The sequence below is a fragment of the Siphateles boraxobius genome, unplaced genomic scaffold, assembly GCF_051911475.1.
Source record: "Siphateles boraxobius isolate OS27281-9 unplaced genomic scaffold, OSU_SipBor_1 3, whole genome shotgun sequence".
Lineage (NCBI taxonomy): Eukaryota > Metazoa > Chordata > Actinopteri > Cypriniformes > Leuciscidae > Siphateles > Siphateles boraxobius.
In genome coordinates, this window is record NW_027508919.1 from 8,644,814 (window position 1) to 8,662,464 (window position 17,651).

The window sequence follows — 17,651 nt, forward strand, 5'->3', positions numbered from 1 at the left end:
GAACACAGAATTTTAACCATTTCAATCTGAAGCAAAAAAAAAAAAAAAAAAAAAAGAGGAAACTCTTTAAGTTCTGTAGTTCAAAATAGCTACAAATTACTGTTGCTTACCTCCAGTTTGTCCAGTTATTACCCACGTCTTCCAAGCCACTGCGATGTAACACCGTGCCTCTTTTATTAATTTGTTAAACAATGTTTTTGAAATAAACCTGTTTTTAATTTTCATTGATGACTAATTATTGCAGTGTTCGGACATATTAGACTGTTAATATAGTTATATGCCTATAATTCATTGTAATCGACCTAAATGTTTTAGACAATTTTCAATGAGGATCCTCATTGAAAATTGTCTAAAACATTTAGGTCGATTACAATGAATTATAGGCATATAATTATATTATTATTATTTTATTATTCCTCGAGGAGTAAGCTATGTAATATTTTATTATCCTCACAGCGCATTGCGGTGATGTGCTGTAAAATTATTGCGTGGCAAATTAATTATAATAGCAGATCAATTTAATAATAAAATTAGCCTTCCCTAATACAATAACACTAATAATAATTTAATACATAAATTGGAAGTGCTAAATCATCTTGATATTGATAACTGATGCTTGTTTTGACAATATCTCATTCTCTGGATACATAATATCGTCTACCAACCCAGCACGGGGGTTTATCTCACATATTTCACACGTGTAGTGTGAGCAGTCAAGTCGCAGCTCGACGTTCTGACGGTATAGTGTGAGCACATAAATCCTGAGCTTTAGCTTTACTTTGCATGCGATCTACTCGTTCAGTGTGAGAGTTGACACTCGCTGAAATTCCACAGACATCGCACAGTGTTTGCCCGCCTTAACAGAATAAACCAGGATAATGGATAATGAGACACAGGTGAATGTGATAATGAATGATGGTCTGGGCAAAGGATTATGGGGAATGGAGTATGTGGATGTGTGGTGATTGTCCAGGTTGGAATGCCCTCTGATGGTTATCCCGGGGACGTTACATAAAAATTGCAATTTATGGCACGTATATTTTAATGAACATAGTTACTGCAAATTATATAGTTTTGCTTTTTTTAAATTACACATAGTTGTCATGCTATTTTTAAAAAATTGTTATAAATAATTTTTAAAATAATTCCTTTTTAGTTAACAGATTTTACCGTTTGCCGTGTGGTAAATGAGAGTTCAGACTGTCTTTTATCATGTGGAAATACAATCATTGAAGTGACTTAGGCCTACATCATGTCAGATGGTTCTGGTTAAGGAATCGATCATGTTAACATTGTTAGCTTTGGTTCGAGTTTTAGCAAGGTTACTCAACATGATGGGCTGGATGAAAATGACTACAATGCAACCCTTTTGCATTATTCTGGGATCTGCTGCCTTGAAGATGTGGAAGTTTTGGTGGAGGACAAAGCAGGAATCAGGGGAACGTGTCCTATTATTATAAAACGTGTTACACCTACAGTCAATCCAATGACTGTTCATCCCACATCCAGTTGCTCCACCACAACCATCTCTCGTTGGTCAAGTTTTCAGATGGCACTTAAATCAACGCTGCTCTAAGATGGATGTGCACTTTACTCACTTCATTTTGTACACATGCCATTTAAATGCAATCTGGTTTCCGACCGCACCACAGTACAGAGACAGCGCTCATAAAGATAATAAATGATATTCGCTTAAATACTGATACAGGCAAATTATCAGTGCTGGTACTACTCGACCTCAGTGCTGCATTTGACACTGTCGATCACAAAATACTTCTTGACAGGCTGGAAAACTGGGTCGGGCTTTCTGGGATAGTCCTATGGTTCAGGTCATACTTAGGAGGCAGAGGTTATTATGTGAGTATAGGAGACCATAAGTCTGAGTGGACATCCATGACATGCGGAGTCCCTCAAGGCTCAATTCTTGCGCCACTCCTATTCAACCTGTGCATGCTCCCAATGAGCCAAATAATGAGAAAGAACCAAATCGCTTACCATAGCTATGCAGACGACACACAGCTCTACTTATCCCTATCGCCTAACGATTACAGCCCCATTGACTCCCTTTGCCAATGCATTGATGAAGTAAACAATTGGATGTGCCAAAACTTTCTTCAGTTAAACAAAGACAAAACCGAAGTCATTGCGTTTGGAAACAAAGATGAAGTTCTCAAGGTGAACGCATACCTTCAGTCTAGGGGTCAAACAACTAAAAATCAAGTCAGGAATCTGGGTGTGACTCTAGAGTCAGACCTTAGCTTCAGTAGTCATGTCAAAGCAATAACTAAATCAGCATACTATCACCTGCAACATATTGCAAGAATTAGATGCTTTGTTTCCAGTCAAGACTTAGAAAAACTTGTGCATGCTTTCATCACCAGCAGGGTGGATTATTGTAATGGACTTCTCACTGGCCTTCCCCAAAAAGACCATAAGACAGTTGCAGCTCATACAGAACGCTGCTGCTAGGATTCTGAGCAGAACCAGAAAATATGAACACATCACACCAGTCCTCAGGTCTTTACACTGGCTGCCAGTTACATTTAGGATTGATTTTAAAGTATTATTACTGGTATATAAATCATTCAATGGCCTAGGACCTCAATACATTGCAGATATGCTCAGTGAATATAAACCCAACAGATCACTCAGATCATTATAGGATCACATCGGCTAGAAATACCAAGGGTTCACTCTAAGCATGGCGAGTCTGCTTTTAGCTACTATGCCAGCCGCAGCTGGAACCAGCTTCCAGAAGAGATCAGATGTGCTCCTACAGTAGTCACATTCAAATCCAGACTCAAAACACATCTGTTTAACTGTGCATTTACTGAATGAGCACTGTGCCACTGTTCGTCTGACTGTTTGCACTGTATTTTATTTTATGTTTTAATTACTCTGATTTCATGTGATTATTTCTGTATTTTATCTTTTATTCTAAACTGTTTTAAGTATTCTGATTTCTTTTGATTATTTTAATTTCTTCTATGTAAAGCACTTTGAATTACCATTGTGTATGAAATGTGCTATATAAATAAACTTGCCTTGCCTTGCCTAAATAATATAGCACTGAAAAAAAACATGAAAATGTAGGCTATGAACAATAATGACTTGCTTTATGATATGTACATAAAAAGGTTATTTCTCGTCAGTACGTTTTTATTTATGTTTTTCTGCATTCATGTATGCATTAGAGAATAAAGGCTTGTGGAAGTAGCATATTTTATTGATTCCAAATTTTATTTTACTTCATAAAGTGCCAAATAACCAAAAGTATATTTACGTTAGAGAACTAGGCCTGAGGCCTGTTTCATAAAAGACGCTAAGAAAAGCGGGGATTAAACACCTGATTAACCTAACAAATAAGTCGGGGCTAAGTTCACACAATTCCACTAATTTGATCCAGGTTTATCAAGTCTGGATAATTGCGTTTTTTTTAAAATTATTATTTTTTTTAAAAAAATTTGAGAAAGCAAGAAACCACAGTTTTAAATGATATGTTAGATTTAGTTTCTAACGTACACAATGGAAAGGATAACATGAAATTAAGAGCAAAATTATACATTTTAAGATATTGGCAACTCTAAAATCAAAGAATATTTTATCAAATAAAGGAATATATCTACATTAATTACCTTTTTTAATATACCCCCCCCCCCCTCCCCAATATAGTTATTTATTATTTTATTTATTTACTTATTTAATATTATTATTATTATTATTTGATATTTAAATAATATTACTTGAATTACTTATTAGGAATGTGTCATTATAAGAGAGTTTGATATAAAATTCTGAATTTTTAATTCTTTATTAATATTTATTTATCTATTTTTTGTATTTTTTCCCTTCTTTAATATGTAAAAGTGCTTAACTATATACTTATTGGTTATTGTTCCAATTATGTTTTTTATGTGTTGGTGGTGGGTATTATCACAAATAGGGAAAAAGAGAGGGAAACATTCAAGTAAAAATAATTTAATATAATTAAATACAAATAAAATAAAAATAATATAATTAAATTTGTATAATTGTGTTTGAATTGAAACACATAATAAAGTACATTACATTGTTTTAAATTCTATATTTTAGCTATATCCTGTATATATATATATATATATATATATAGCTAAAATATTTGTTGTTATATATTATACTGTATATTAATCCTCAACCAAATCCTAATCCTACCCTAACCCATAGTAATTAATATTACACTGTACTTAAATATATAATTACACTGTAACAATGGCACCTTAAAATAAAGTGTAACTGTGTATTTTATGATAGCAATAACTGCAAAGTGACTATTGTAATGGGTTAATCAAATAGGCTTATATACTGTAAAACCAGAGAGAAATGTATTCATACATTTTTAAAACAATCTAATTAAATCTTACATAATTTTAGCCTTATTATTTTGATTTTTTGTATACTATATTTATCTTTGGACTGATCGAATAATAGTATGTGAGAGTGTCAGTGGTAATATCATTGTGTAACAACTCAGGCTTAGCCTGACAGTTAGCCTGCCCTGGACCAGGTTAGTTAAGTTGCAAGAGTAACTGAGTTTGAACTATTTTAAGTTTGCTTTATGAAACAGAATCAACCGACAATAAGTCTGACTAACCAAAATAAGCCTGGCTTGTATTATAATCTTGTTTTATGGAACAGCCCTCAGGTTGCAACAAAGCCCTTTACCTAAGAAAACCATTAGTTTCAAAATAAGAATTTTAATTAGGCTATGTCATTTCAAGTCTGATATTGTGATATCTGTCCAAACATAACTGAAAGATCATCCAAACATAGGCTAATTGAATGATGTTTTGAGACATGACTGCCCTCCTGGATTAAGATAGGCCTACAGCATGCAACTTTTCCTATTTAGAGTAAATGTTTAAGTTTTGTTGTGTTATAGTGCCTCCAAGTGGCCAAGCACGGCTAAGTTTTCTGTGTCCTCTGACTGGTTGACTGATGAGTTTCACATAGATAAATTAAACTAAAGAAACAAAAAAAAATGAATTGCAAAAAATTGCAATTAAATGAAAAACATAACTTATCGCAGTTTGGCTTTAAAATATTTGAGAATTTACTGTGCCCGTGACTCAGGCAACATCTTGCCTAAAATGCTAAAAAAATATATATATTTCCTGTATATAAACATTTTAAGAAATACTTTCAAAAAAACAATTTTGATTTATTATTTATAAATATAGTTTTCAACAAATAATAATAATAATAATGAAAATAACGAGCTATCTTGAAATAGCAGAATAAAGTCAAACAATTTCATTTAGCAACCTCGACCTGATCGCAACAAATTGTTAATGATTTATTTCTATGGTCTTGGCAAGGTTTATACAAAAGCAAGTGGATGGTTGCTTAATTTACTTATACAAAAATCATTCATTGACTTTTGTGATAAGGAAGTGACCATTTCTTGTCCTATGGCCTATATTTATGATTGTTGTAACTATGATTGTTGCAAAAAATTGTTGAGTTTCACAAATTAGAAGGTCAAGAAAACAGCACAAAATATAATGTCCAAACTTTGATATGGAAAGCGTATCACCCTGGACTTGATATCCCTGGACGGGAATAATATTTAATGTTAATTTCTAGGAGCAACTCAGATTTACTTAGCCGCATCCACTGACTCTAGGCTTACTATACACTCCGGGAGGTATTCATTGACAAAAACACCACAGAAAGTGCGATTTGTTGGAATGAACACAGAGTCTGAACGTTAAACATTGACAACAGGTTTGGTATTTATTTGCAGTTTCAGTGTTGTGCAAGTTATGTTCCACTGATATAGTGTGTCTGAATAGGACTGACACATCTTAACAAAATAATTCAGAAAAGACACAGATCTGCTACCTGAGATTTCCCTACTTTCCATTGGAGGTTTCATCATTTATAACAGTAAATAAAAAAATAACAGACAGGTGCTCTTTGTTAACTCAATTACTTTTTTCTTAAGTACAACAATGCAACTGAATGGCATGTATACAAATAAACATATTAGCCTGTTTATGATGCCTTTTTATTAGGTTACTAGAATATAGTGTGCAATTCTATTTTTGTTTAAATATTTCTGTTTATGTAATATCATCAATATAACCCTACTTAAGGCCTAAAAATTACTAATTAAATAGAAAATCACTTATGTAGTCAAAGATCTCTAATGGAAAAAGTGATTTAGGCTATTACCTGTTATAGACCAACAAGCTTTACCTTACACCCTATTCATAATATGGTGAAACTGGAAATAGCATTTGAGTGTGTAATTCAGAATGTCCCAAATAAATTGTAATTATAATATTTGTAGGGCCTATCAGTCTCAAGCAATTTTTCAGTTAATATATCAATGGATTTGTAGTATACTTAGTATGAAATAAAATTATTTTGAATACATTTTGGTATACGTTTTTTTTTTTTACTAGGGACCTCTCTGCTCTCTTGCACACCAAGATCCAAAAGACACAGATAACAATCCACAACACCCCTAATAATCCACAGCCATAATAAGTCAAACCTCAGTATCCAAACCTCACTATCATTACTCTTCATTTGTGCTTTTGTTCTCATTGTGACATTTCCCAGCACGTGTTGTAATGCTGAGATTATAAACTGCAAAAATTATTTATCAGAATTGTTTTATCTTGTTTTTCAGGAAAATATCTAAACATCTCTAAAACAAGCTAAATTAACAAAGCAAAAAAAGTGGGAAATAAAATAAGATGGATGTATTCTAAGTTTTTCTGTGTCCTCTGACTGGTTGTTCTGAATTTAATTTTAAGACTGATATTAACAAATAGTGAGTCAAAAAGTTTCATATTAAGTCTTGATTGTCTTTGTATCTTAAACTGTTTTTGTATCTTATATATCACATTTCAACAAGTAGGATACTTGTCGCTACAATATAATTAGCACAGCTACCGCTCATTGAGTAATATATATATATTAGTTTACTCATGTGTGCACAATGGTAACCACAAAAACTTTAACATAACAGAAACTCTTTTAAATATCACACACCTAACAAAGATATTTCCCTTTACTCAGAAACACGTAAAATAAAACTTAATTTCAACTAAAACTAAAAATCCACTGTCTAGTTTAAGTTACTGCAACAAAAATGCTTTAGGTAGTCCTAACACAAATGGATTAACATTACATATTTAAACGGATTGAACTGAATAAGTACTAACACAGTGTTTAGCAATTGTGTTCCTTTAAATCATTTTAATTAAGTAAATTGTAAAAGCAGCAATAATCATTTCAATCAAATCAATGGAAGTTTATTGTCTTCCTAGGTTTCTTTTAATTGTATTATTGTTCTGATTATTAGTCTTGTGTCGCTGGTTTATTTTTAGTTTTTTATTTCTTGTATATATAACCCTAATTTTTCTCTTGTCTCTGGTCTAGCTTTTGTTAATGTAACTTGCATCTTTTGGTGAGTGTCTTGCTTTGGTTCTTAGACTTATGAATCTTTTTTATTCTGTCTTATCACTTTACAATAAACTGCCCTTGGGTTTATTAACATTGACTTGCTGGAGTGGATATATTGTTAAAGTGTTTGAGTATTGCATTTACTATTTTCCAGTAGAGTATGACCAGGTCTTCGTTCTAACTCTCCCTGATGAGAAATTCACTGCATTCCAGCATTTCAATTCAGTCCACATGATGTCCACTAAAGACCGCATTTCAACAATTGAATAGTAGGAATTAAGTGGTGAGTAGATCCTCTAATTAATGCTGTAATGTAAATCTTAGAAGGAGAACTGACACACACAAAAACCAAGTATACCTGAAACATGCATAAAATGTATACATTTGACATAATGCCTTTTGTTTGATAAATGGATGCAAACAGTTTTCTTTTTTCAAATTAAGAATCAAATTCTTTAGAGAAGTCTGATGTTGAGATATTTGTCCAAAAATGATTGAATGATTCCAATGGTAGCCATCACAGTTAGGAATAACTGGACACACAGCACCATGTAAAACCCTGGCAACCTAGAAACAACAGCAAGAATGTGACGCTACTTAAAAGAATATCAATAATATTACATAAAAAAAATTATTAAAAATCTTTTGATTATCACCTTTTTTTGGATTCACTGATATAGCCAGTAAAGTACATCTCCCTGCCCACAATATACATGATTCCTCCAAGAGCAGCAAGCACTATAAAAATGGGAAAATAAAGACCTTTTCAGTTATAAGTTATAAAATTGTTTCTTATTTTTATTTATACACCATACATTCTGTGTAACTATAACATTGTTGCATATGAATATATAATGTACATAATTAAAGAAACATACTATGTTACATACCTTCATTGCAAAAGATGCCAGAGATCCACAATACCACCAGGAAAATGGAATAAAACTCTACACTATTCTGGCTAAAGAAATGGTGGAAAGACATATTTGTGACTTGCCAATCAAAGCAAATGAAAGTGTGTGAGTGAGAAGTGTGTGAAGTATGAGATGCATCAATGAAGCAGTTTGGCTGTAAAGATATTTGATCTTACTGTGCACGAAATGTCCTTTCAAACTCAGGTGGTCCAGTAACAGTGGGTGGCATGATTTTGTACTTCATCCTCGACCACCCCACACGTCTTGCCTGAAATGCTAAGATATTCAATAACTATTATTCAGCCACACCGTTTTACCACATTATTACAAATAAAAAAAATAATGATATATATCTGACATGTGATTTCAAGTATATAGTGTTGGCTTGATAATCATACAAACATTTATAGAACCTTTCTGATTTATGAATGATTAAGTAATCTTGAAATAGCTCACTGAAATCAAACATCATTTTAATTAGCAGTAAACCTTGACCTGATCTTATTACACATTTGTCCGATTTTGGCCAGACAAATCAAAAGTTCTACGGTTTACTTTTTTATTTAATTTTTTACTTTTGGCAACACATCTTTAACAACTTTAAATCTATTAAACCATTTGAAATGTAACACATTATGTTTACTCCTATAGAAATAAAGCTTTTATAGTTTTTTTAAGTTCCAGATAGTTATTTAATTCTGTTCTACATACATCAAATAGTAAAATTATCGATGTTTTGAAGAAACCTCATCGGAATAACTTTATTTTACCATCAATAATTGATTTTAATCTCTAAAGATCTTTACAGCAGAGCACTTTACAGAAAAATAGTATAAATAAAAAGAGGGTCCTTTGCTGAACATAAGAACAACATTTATGAGTTTTTAAGGGTGTCTTATTTTTTATTAGGCCAACTATCATGATTCAATAGTGCACTTGCAGTGCACGTTAGTATTTTTGATGGTGCAGAAGATGCTACTTACCCATATGGAGAGCAGATAGTATTGACACTGCTGCGAGGAGAACTGGCATATCCGAAGTCATATTTTTGGTTCGAAACAGCTCCTTTATTGATAAAGTCTAGCCAAAAAGATGTAAAATTAGGTCCAGTCACGCCTGTTGCAGATCACCTCCTGTTTTCAAGATCAGGAAATACCGGTCTAACGTTTGCAAAAGGTGTTGCATCATGATTCATGTCTATGCACTATGCACCTTTCTCCTGTAGGGGTAAAATCTTTGCGTGGCAGGGGGAGCTGCCACTCGACCAGTCACAGATATATACGCCTGCCACTGCATTATATGCGCCTGCCACTCGACCAGTCACGGATATATGCGCCTGCCACTCGAACTTACACAATATGTAATATATGTTTTTAAACCAAATGCAGCGCAAATCCCCTGAAGCCAGCGGGAGCCAGAACGGTACGCACAATAGGTCAATATTCACCATTAACCAAACGCTTTTCGTCTGACTTACAACTAGCCTACTCTACCCACTTTTTTTTAATCCTGAGCACCAGTCTCGTGAGGCTTGCGCCTGCCTCAAAATCTCTCACTGTTTTAATATACAAGACGAACCCACAGAGAGTGCAATGCTGATCTTATTTACCTATTTCTCATCTGATCTTATATTTTATTCGCTCTTTTCACCCGTATATCTGAGTGCGCTCGTGGCTCTATTAAGCCTCGCGCCAGCCACCAGCCACACGATCTCTCACTGTTTACACCTATCAGACACTCCTAATGATACACGAGAGCACACAGACAGTGCAATACAGATCTTATTCACTTATTTCTCTTATTATCTTATATTTTATTCGCTCTTTTTATCTGTATATGGGAGTGCGCTCGTGGCTCTATATATGATCTCTCACTGTTTTCATCTACCAGACACTCGGGAATGATACATGTAAACACACAGACAGTGCAATCCTGCTCTTATTTACCCATTTTCTCACCTTATCTTATATTTTATTCGCTCTTTTTATCCGTATATGGGAGTGCGCTCGTGGCTCTATTAAGCGTCGCCAGCCACCAGCCACACGATCTCTCACTGTTTTCATCTACCAGACACTCAGAATGATACACGAAAACACACAGACAGTGCAATCCTGCTCTTATTTACCCATTTGTCATCATATCTAATAATTTTATAAGCTCTTTTTGCCCGTGAAGGAGCGCGTCTCGTGGCTCGTCGCGTCAGCCTCTCGCGTACTGCCACAAGATCTCTCACGGTTTTACAGCTGCCTGTCATCCAGGAATGGTGCAGGAGAACAAACTGTCAGTCACAGAATATGTCAAAGTCAAGTGAGTAAATTGAATATTTAAACATCACATTGTGGTTTATGAAATATCTTTTAAGTACGTTTTCTTGGTTTTGAGAAACGGCCATATATTACATATTGGCCGTTTCTCGAAACCAAGAATGAAAAGAACGGACGTGTGTTCTTGAGGAGAACGCTCTTGCTAGTTGTTCTTGGAAGAATGAACTTTCAAGGTGACGAGCACACAGAACGCTGCTGACAGTTTGAGGCGATGTGTTCTTGCTGGTATTGCGCAATACCCCCGCACAGCGCCGTCTTCAGTGCCCAAACAAAACAAGAATTATTGATGATACAGCCAGGTTTTTAGCATGACTGGCCGGTTGGCTCGCTAGCTACACCCCCGCTTATGGAGATTCTTCAATACCGAAAATGTTTGAGCATATTTTCGATTCGCCATAAATTTTCGTAAAAATGGCAATATTTGAAATCTACACAGTAGATTTCTCGCATCAAATGTTCTCAGAAGTGAATTTAGTGATGAAATAGCATACGAAATTGTAGAAAAACGACTTACTGTTGTTCTGCCTTTCTGCTCCCCGCTCCTTCCTTGAATGCCGAAATGAATGCTGGGATATTTCTGCCGTCAAGTTCACACAAGTTACCCATAGATATCATATGATGATGTCTATGCAAGTTACCAACCAAGGGGGTAATCCATCAGCCGGAAGTTGAAGCCTCGCGGGAGCCGCCATTGTAGCAGAACTTCACCTGCTGTTAGCATTCCATTGACTCTCATTCATTTTGGCGTCACTTTGACAGCGAATAACTTTACATCTGAGGCGTCCAAAGACTTAATTTTTTCATTATTTATTTCTAAATAAACACGACAATGTATAAAAGGCTCCATTACTTAGTATCTTACGTTATGGCCCAGTACAAGCCGTTTTTGTTAAAAACAGGCTAACGATTGCGTCATAACCACGCGACTTTATGTCGCACAATAGAGACATTACCGTATAGACAGGAGGAGAAGCTCGCAGGCAATCGGGGGGACGTCCCGTCAAGGGAGAAGCCCATAGATAATGAGTCCATAAAAGCAACGGGACAAAATAAATACAACAATGTTTTTCGGGAATTGGAAATAATTCGGTATGTGGTAAGTGAATACATATGAAGTGATTAACGTTGGCAATTTTTACGCACAGCTACTAGAAGATTTACGTCTGTCAGACAGGTTGCTCACCTCATCAAACTTAGTTTGAGTCGGTTTGAGTCTGCGCGTCAGGAACGGATGTGCTCAAAAATCGCTAAAAATGGGCTTCAACTGTGCTAAAATGGGCGTGCCAAGAACACTTCCGGGATTTTTAACCGTTCTTGCCAAAATGCAAACTTGTGTATTGAGACAGTACTTGGGCAGCAACTGATGACGTTTCACAAGTCCACAAGAACACAAGTACAGACAAGAACGCATATTGAGAAACGGCCAATGTGTACGTTCGAGTGGCAGGCGCATATATCCGTGACTGGTCGAGTGGCAGGCGCATATAATGCAGTGGCAGGCGCATATATCCGTGACTGGTCGAGTGGCAGGCGCATATAATGCAGTGGCAGGCGCATATATCCGTGACTGGTCGAGTGGCAGGCGCATATAATGCAGTGGCAGGCGCATATATCCGTGACTGATCGAGTGGCAGGCGCATATAATGCAGTGGCAGGCGCATATATCCGTGACTGGTCGAGTGGCAGGCGCATATAATGCAGTGGCAGGCGCATATATCCGTGACTGCTCGAGTGGCTGGCGCATATAATGCAGTGGCAGGCGCATATATCCGTGACTGCTCGAGTGGCTGGCGCATATAATGCAGTGGCAGGCACATATATCTGTGACTGGTCGAGTGGCAGCTCCCCCTGCCAAGCAAAGATTTTACCCCAGTCAAATAGCAGTATGAGTTGGGAATAAGAAGGCGATGTTTTTGAACTTAGAACTTTTCGACTTAATTGACAAAGCCAACACAATAAGCAGTTTTTTTTATTTAGCCTGTACCTACCTATATTGTTCGTTTGAAGAGTCATGATCTGAGGATTTATTTGGGAGTGGCCTTAAACAGTATTTCACAACAAAAAAGCACAAAAGCATAGTGTTGATGACAATGTCAGCTTGACATTGTCAACAGTATTTTTTAGTACGGTTTCGTCCGCATCAGCTGACAAATACGTTTGAGAACGGTTAACCGGCTAAAGTAAGCGAAATAGCGAATTGTCCGAGTGAACCGATTCGCTTAAATGATTCAGACTTCCCAACGCTAGAGCACAGCGCTCTTGTGTAGGACATCAGTGCTGGTCGCTCGACGCTGATGATGTCAGACACTGTGCGCCGGGTACTGTGAGCTCTGCGCTGCTGAAGCTTCCGCGACAGCCAGGCAAATATAGTAGCAGCTTGGTTTACCTCTAAGAAACAACCGAGGAAGGGCAAACATGGACAGCGATGATGACAATATGGAAGAAGTGGTGGAAGGTATGACAAGCGTATTCACAAATGATGCGGTGTGCGTAACTTTGTTGTTGTTGTCGTCTCAGAACTTTTATGCAGTCTCATTCTGCCGAAGATTATCTTACCGACAGCTGTCCTCTGTCTGTATGTATAATGTACACAAACTGTCAAACACACGAGGCCCGTAAGCGTTGGACTTTTTAAAATCCCCAGATGACAGCTAAGTTAGTCCTATTTCGGCGTTGGACTCTTTAGTAAAGTTTTGTTCTGAAGTCCCATGAACGGAGATACAGTATAACGTTAAGCAGAAAGTGTAGTTAGACTAATTTTGTTCACTTGAGATATTTTTCATTTTATTACATTTACTGACACTTTGTACAATTTATATATATTATTTTTAAGGAGCCTGTAAATATCGTATGTATAGGTTGGATTTATAATTGCATGGATGGATGTAATATTATTGTTGAAGCCACGTGGAAAGTGTGCTGTTGACACAATCCAGAACTACAGAGTCGCGTACAACAGGTCTCAGCTCTGGGCTTCCAGCAATTAGTGTACAATCACTTTGGATGTTTTTGCTATGTCAAGTATCTAACTGAACTGATGTTATTAACCTGGGACATTAAAATGAGTGTTATTTTTAGGTATAGAATGTATTAGCATATACTCATTAATCTATTATTTTGCTTCTCTCTTACTACAATGTCATGACTTTTTAGGGCCACTGGATGAGGATGACCAGCCTCATGGTTTCTGTACTGTGACCTACTCCTCCAGTGACAGATTTGAGGGACACTTTGTTCATGGGGAGAAGAATGGAAAAGGAAAATTCTTCTTTTTTGATGGCAGGTTTGAGACTTGTGGTGTATGTTGGCACCATTGTTAACTTTATTATTGATTTTCACTGTATGATTTTTAAATCATTGTTGATTAGACTCTCAGATTTAACTATCTCAATCATTCCAACTCTCGAAATAGATTGGTAATAGGATTTTATTGATAAGAATGGATTGTACGTAGGATTGGTCTGCTAGATCTCAGCTGATGCTGCTGTTAAATTATGGAGAATTGCTGTTGCAAATCTAGACATGTGGTGCAGGGGAGGAGGAGGCTTAGAGAAAATTGCCACGACCAGCGTCACTGAACTATACCAGGTTGGGATGGAAAAAAATAACGCTGTGTGAAGGGGAAAGAGAGATTGAGGATCTGCGCTGCCGACTTAGGAGAACCAATCACTGCCCAGAAGAGTTTTATTGAATTAACTATGCATAGCCTATAGTTTAGAATCATATCACTGTGATTCAATATCATTTAAAGGGATAGTTCACCCAAAAAGAAAAAATCTGTCATCATTCACTCACCCTCAAGTTGTTCCAAACCTGTATGATTTTTTTTTTTTATTCTGCTGAAAACAAAATAAGATATTTTGAATAATATGGGTAACCAAACAGTTGATGGGCCTCATTGACTTCCATTTTTTTTTTTTTTTTTTTTTTCACTACTATGGAAGTCAATGGGGCCCATCAACTGTTTGGTCACAGACATTCTTCAAAATATATTCTTTTGTGTTCAGCAGAAGAAAGAAATTCATACAGGTTTGTAACAACTTAAAGGGTGAATAAATTGTGAGAATTTTCATTTTTGGGTGAACTGTCCCTTTAAGGGCACATGCATCATCACCAGCAGTCTTGAAAGGTGTGAAAGATAATTAACTTGCAGAATTTCCTTTTCCCGATTCTATTTGCTTCTCTTTGGTGTACTATTGTTTTGTACACGTACATACTTACATTACATCAATTTAATTATAGCAGATCAATTAATATAATTATTTTTCACCTGCATATTACCTTTTTCTCCCCTCTAGTACGCTGGAGGGTTTCTATGTGGACGATGCTTTGCAGGGCCAGGGCATTTATACTTACGAGGATGGAGGAGCATTACATGGGACTTATGTAGATGGCGAGCTCAATGGACCTGCTCAAGAGTTCAATCCAGATGGTCAACCTGTCTTCAGGGGCCAGTACAAGGACAACATTCGCTGTGGCATGTGCTGGGTCTACTACCCGGTTTGTTTTGCCCTACATCACGCATGTTAAAGGACAAGTTCAATTCTGTCAACAACATTTGTTATTATTCCATAACATATTGAACTAATAGGAACATTAACAGTCTATTGAAAAGCTCCATGTTTGTGTATATATAAGTTTTCTTTTCTGTCATCTAAAGGATGGTGCCTGCGTGGTGGGGGAAGTGAATGAAGATGGAGAGATGACAGGAAAGGCAGTGGCTTATGTTTACCCTGATGGGCGTACAGCTCTCTATGGCTCATTTGTTGATGGAGAACTGATTGAGGCCCAACTTGCCAGTCTTACCACTCAAGAGAATGGCAGACCACACTTCACTGTTGATCCAGACAGTTAGTAGTACTTTTATTTACACTCATATCTGAAACTGTTTACTCGTTGATGGAAATTAAAAGCCCTAAATCTGGTTAGTAAACATTCATCTTGGCATAGAATTGTTCTAGGATAATCTTTCTTTTCTGACTCTCTTAGGTCCTGTTTACTGTTACGACAAATCCACCTCGTCATGTATCGCCAGCCATAAACTGTTGCCTGACCCTTACGAAAGTCAACGGTTGGTGCAAGCTGTGATCAACCATGTAAACCTCAAGCTATCAAATCTTGTTTTGAACAGAAAATATGTACTTGTTTGTTCCAGTGACGGATTGTCTGATCTTGTCATTTCAGTGGGGGAGATTCAGTTGGTTCTCTAGTCTTAATACATTATTTCTTATGTCTTCATCTTGTTGATTAAAGCTGAAAGGTGGTTTTCTTTTGGTTTAACAGTGTGTATGCGGGACTTTCACTTATTTCCGGAGCTGGAGAAGGGCTATTTGCAAAAACTGAGGCTGAGGCTAACACGGTGATGGCTTTTTATAATGGTGTCCGCATTACACATTCAGAGGTTTGTTTGTTTCCATTTTACATTATTCAATGCCAGAATGTAATACTTTTACATTTTTTAAAGCTAAATGATGTGCTAAATTTAAAGTATTCTAAAATATGTTAATGTTTAAATTAACAGGTGGACAGTCGGGATTGGTCCCTGAATGGGAACACTATTTCATTGGATGAGGACACTGTGATTGATGTTCCGGAACCTTTCAATCTGACTGAGAATTATTGTGCATCTCTAGGTCACAAGGCCAATCACTCCTTCACTCCCAATTGCAAATATGACTCGTGAGTGTGAATGTATATTTTAGAAATATACAGAGACAATGTGCTTTTGTTTTTCTATGTTAATCTGAGTAGTATTTTGTTTGATATTTCAATACAAACTAATCATATTGTTGGACAGTATTGGGTAAAAACCTGTTTTTACCTGTCCAGGTACGTCCATCCTCGTTTTGGGCAAATAAAATGCATCCGAACAATCCGTGCCATGGAGAAGGATGAAGAACTCACTGTTGATTATGGTTATGACCATGAGCCATCAGGGAAGTCTGGTCCAGAAGCACCAGGATGGTACACAAAGCAATTGCTGGAGTTTCAGCAGAGGGTGTCAGGAAAAGGGGCTGACGAGACCTGCTAAGACCCTTTTCACCACTGCTGAAAATATTATTATCTCCCATCCCTATCTGCAACTACCACCAGAAACTCTAACTTTGTCCTTTGACTATCACAAGCTATCAATTACAAATATGGCATCCTTATCCATTTACAAGTATTTTAATTGTGAAATCCTTGCTCAAATCACAGAGCAAGCAAAACAATTATATGGTTCTAAGCTGTTCTACAATGTGGAAGGACCGGGTTTGTGTGTCAGTTAGTGACTGAGTTGGTTGCATTAATAAGAGCAAGTGATTTCAATGCATTTTGACTAAAATCTATAAAGCGGAATGGAGTTGGAAAGTTTTAAAGACTATTGTTACTATTTCTTGAAGTGTTCAACTTCTTTACCACAACTTGTGTTAACCATGCAGTATTAAACCAATATAGTGTATTTTGCTGCTCTGCATACGTTTCCCCCACCAGCTAAAATATATATGTTTGTTGTTATTGTCGGTATTATCTTGTACAAGCAGCTACAGTTGAGTTTATGTAGGCTGTAGTTGTCTTGTACAGTGTTATATTGACAAGGCCCTTTATTTATTTGTTATATTTTTGTGTTTTTTCACACATCAAGAGTACAATGAAAAATCTACACCACAAAAGAAAATTTAAGTAAATTGTACTTTGCATGTTGGGAAAAGACAGAACAGAGTGTGGTGAAGAGAAATATTTCTACTGATCTGAACTTCAGCCTTTGTTATGCAAAAGTTACAAACAAAGATTTATCAATAAACCTCCAGCATAGAGCACAAGTTCATATGACTCATCTTTTCAACGGTCTCAGTTATTATATAATGTTATATATTATATAAGGAAGGATGTTATGAAATGTAGAAATATATAAATCGGGTTTTCTTTATGCCAAAATGCAGGAACTTTTAATGCCAAAGTAATTAGGTCAACATTT

General features: G+C 36.2%; 2 protein-coding genes across 5 annotated transcripts; one reads left to right on the forward strand and one right to left on the reverse strand.

Annotated features, from left to right (window-relative positions):
- Positions 1–5,746: 5,746 nt before the first annotated feature.
- mgst2 (microsomal glutathione S-transferase 2) lies at positions 5,747–12,803 on the reverse strand. 3 transcript variants are annotated; one of them, XM_077247726.1, is made up of 6 exons: positions 12,682–12,803; positions 9,353–9,502; positions 8,546–8,645; positions 8,346–8,416; positions 8,112–8,193; positions 5,747–8,022 (listed from the first exon to the last, which is right to left on the reverse strand). In XM_077247726.1, the coding sequence occupies exons 2-6, from the start codon at positions 9,411–9,413 to the stop codon at positions 7,911–7,913; spliced, it is 426 nt and encodes a 141-aa protein (XP_077103841.1). In that variant the 5' UTR covers positions 9,414–9,502; positions 12,682–12,803; the 3' UTR covers positions 5,747–7,910. The 3 variants fall into 3 exon arrangements, with proteins under 3 accessions (XP_077103841.1, XP_077103842.1, XP_077103840.1); XM_077247727.1 differs by lacking the exon at positions 12,682–12,803 and adding an exon at positions 11,208–11,255 and having other exon boundaries at positions 9,353–9,449; XM_077247725.1 differs by lacking the exon at positions 12,682–12,803 and adding an exon at positions 9,582–9,807 and having other exon boundaries at positions 9,353–9,449.
- Positions 12,748–17,496, forward strand: setd7 (SET domain containing 7, histone lysine methyltransferase). 2 transcript variants are annotated; one of them, XM_077247723.1, is made up of 8 exons: positions 12,748–13,148; positions 13,847–13,976; positions 14,992–15,193; positions 15,354–15,543; positions 15,683–15,764; positions 15,977–16,094; positions 16,215–16,372; positions 16,523–17,496. In XM_077247723.1, exons 1-8 carry the CDS (start codon positions 13,109–13,111, stop codon positions 16,722–16,724), a joined length of 1,122 nt encoding a protein of 373 aa, XP_077103838.1. In that variant the 5' UTR covers positions 12,748–13,108; the 3' UTR covers positions 16,725–17,496. The 2 variants fall into 2 exon arrangements, 1 of the variants encoding a protein (XP_077103838.1); XR_013210346.1 differs by having other exon boundaries at positions 12,965–13,148; positions 15,683–15,789.
- The last annotated feature ends 155 nt before the right edge of the window (positions 17,497–17,651 follow it).

Bases quoted from the DNA above. Each gene is read 5' to 3' on its own strand.
- setd7 (XM_077247723.1), top strand. From the start codon at position 13,109: ATGGACAGCGATGATGACAATATGGAAGAAGTGGTGGAAG. The intron at 13,977-14,991 runs GTTTGAGACTTG...TCTCCCCTCTAG, and splicing joins TTCTTCTTTTTTGATGGCAG to TACGCTGGAGGGTTTCTATG. The intron at 15,194-15,353 runs GTTTGTTTTGCC...TGTCATCTAAAG, and splicing joins TGTGCTGGGTCTACTACCCG to GATGGTGCCTGCGTGGTGGG.
- mgst2 (XM_077247725.1), bottom strand. From the start codon at position 9,665: ATGCAGTGGCAGGCGTATATATCTGTGACTGGTCGAGTGGCAGCTCCC. The intron at 8,646-9,352 runs GTAAGTAGCATC...TGAATATCTTAG, and splicing joins ACTATCTGCTCTCCATATGG to CATTTCAGGCAAGACGTGTG. The intron at 8,023-8,111 runs GTGATAATCAAA...TGTTGTTTCTAG, and splicing joins ATCAGTGAATCCAAAAAAAG to GTTGCCAGGGTTTTACATGG.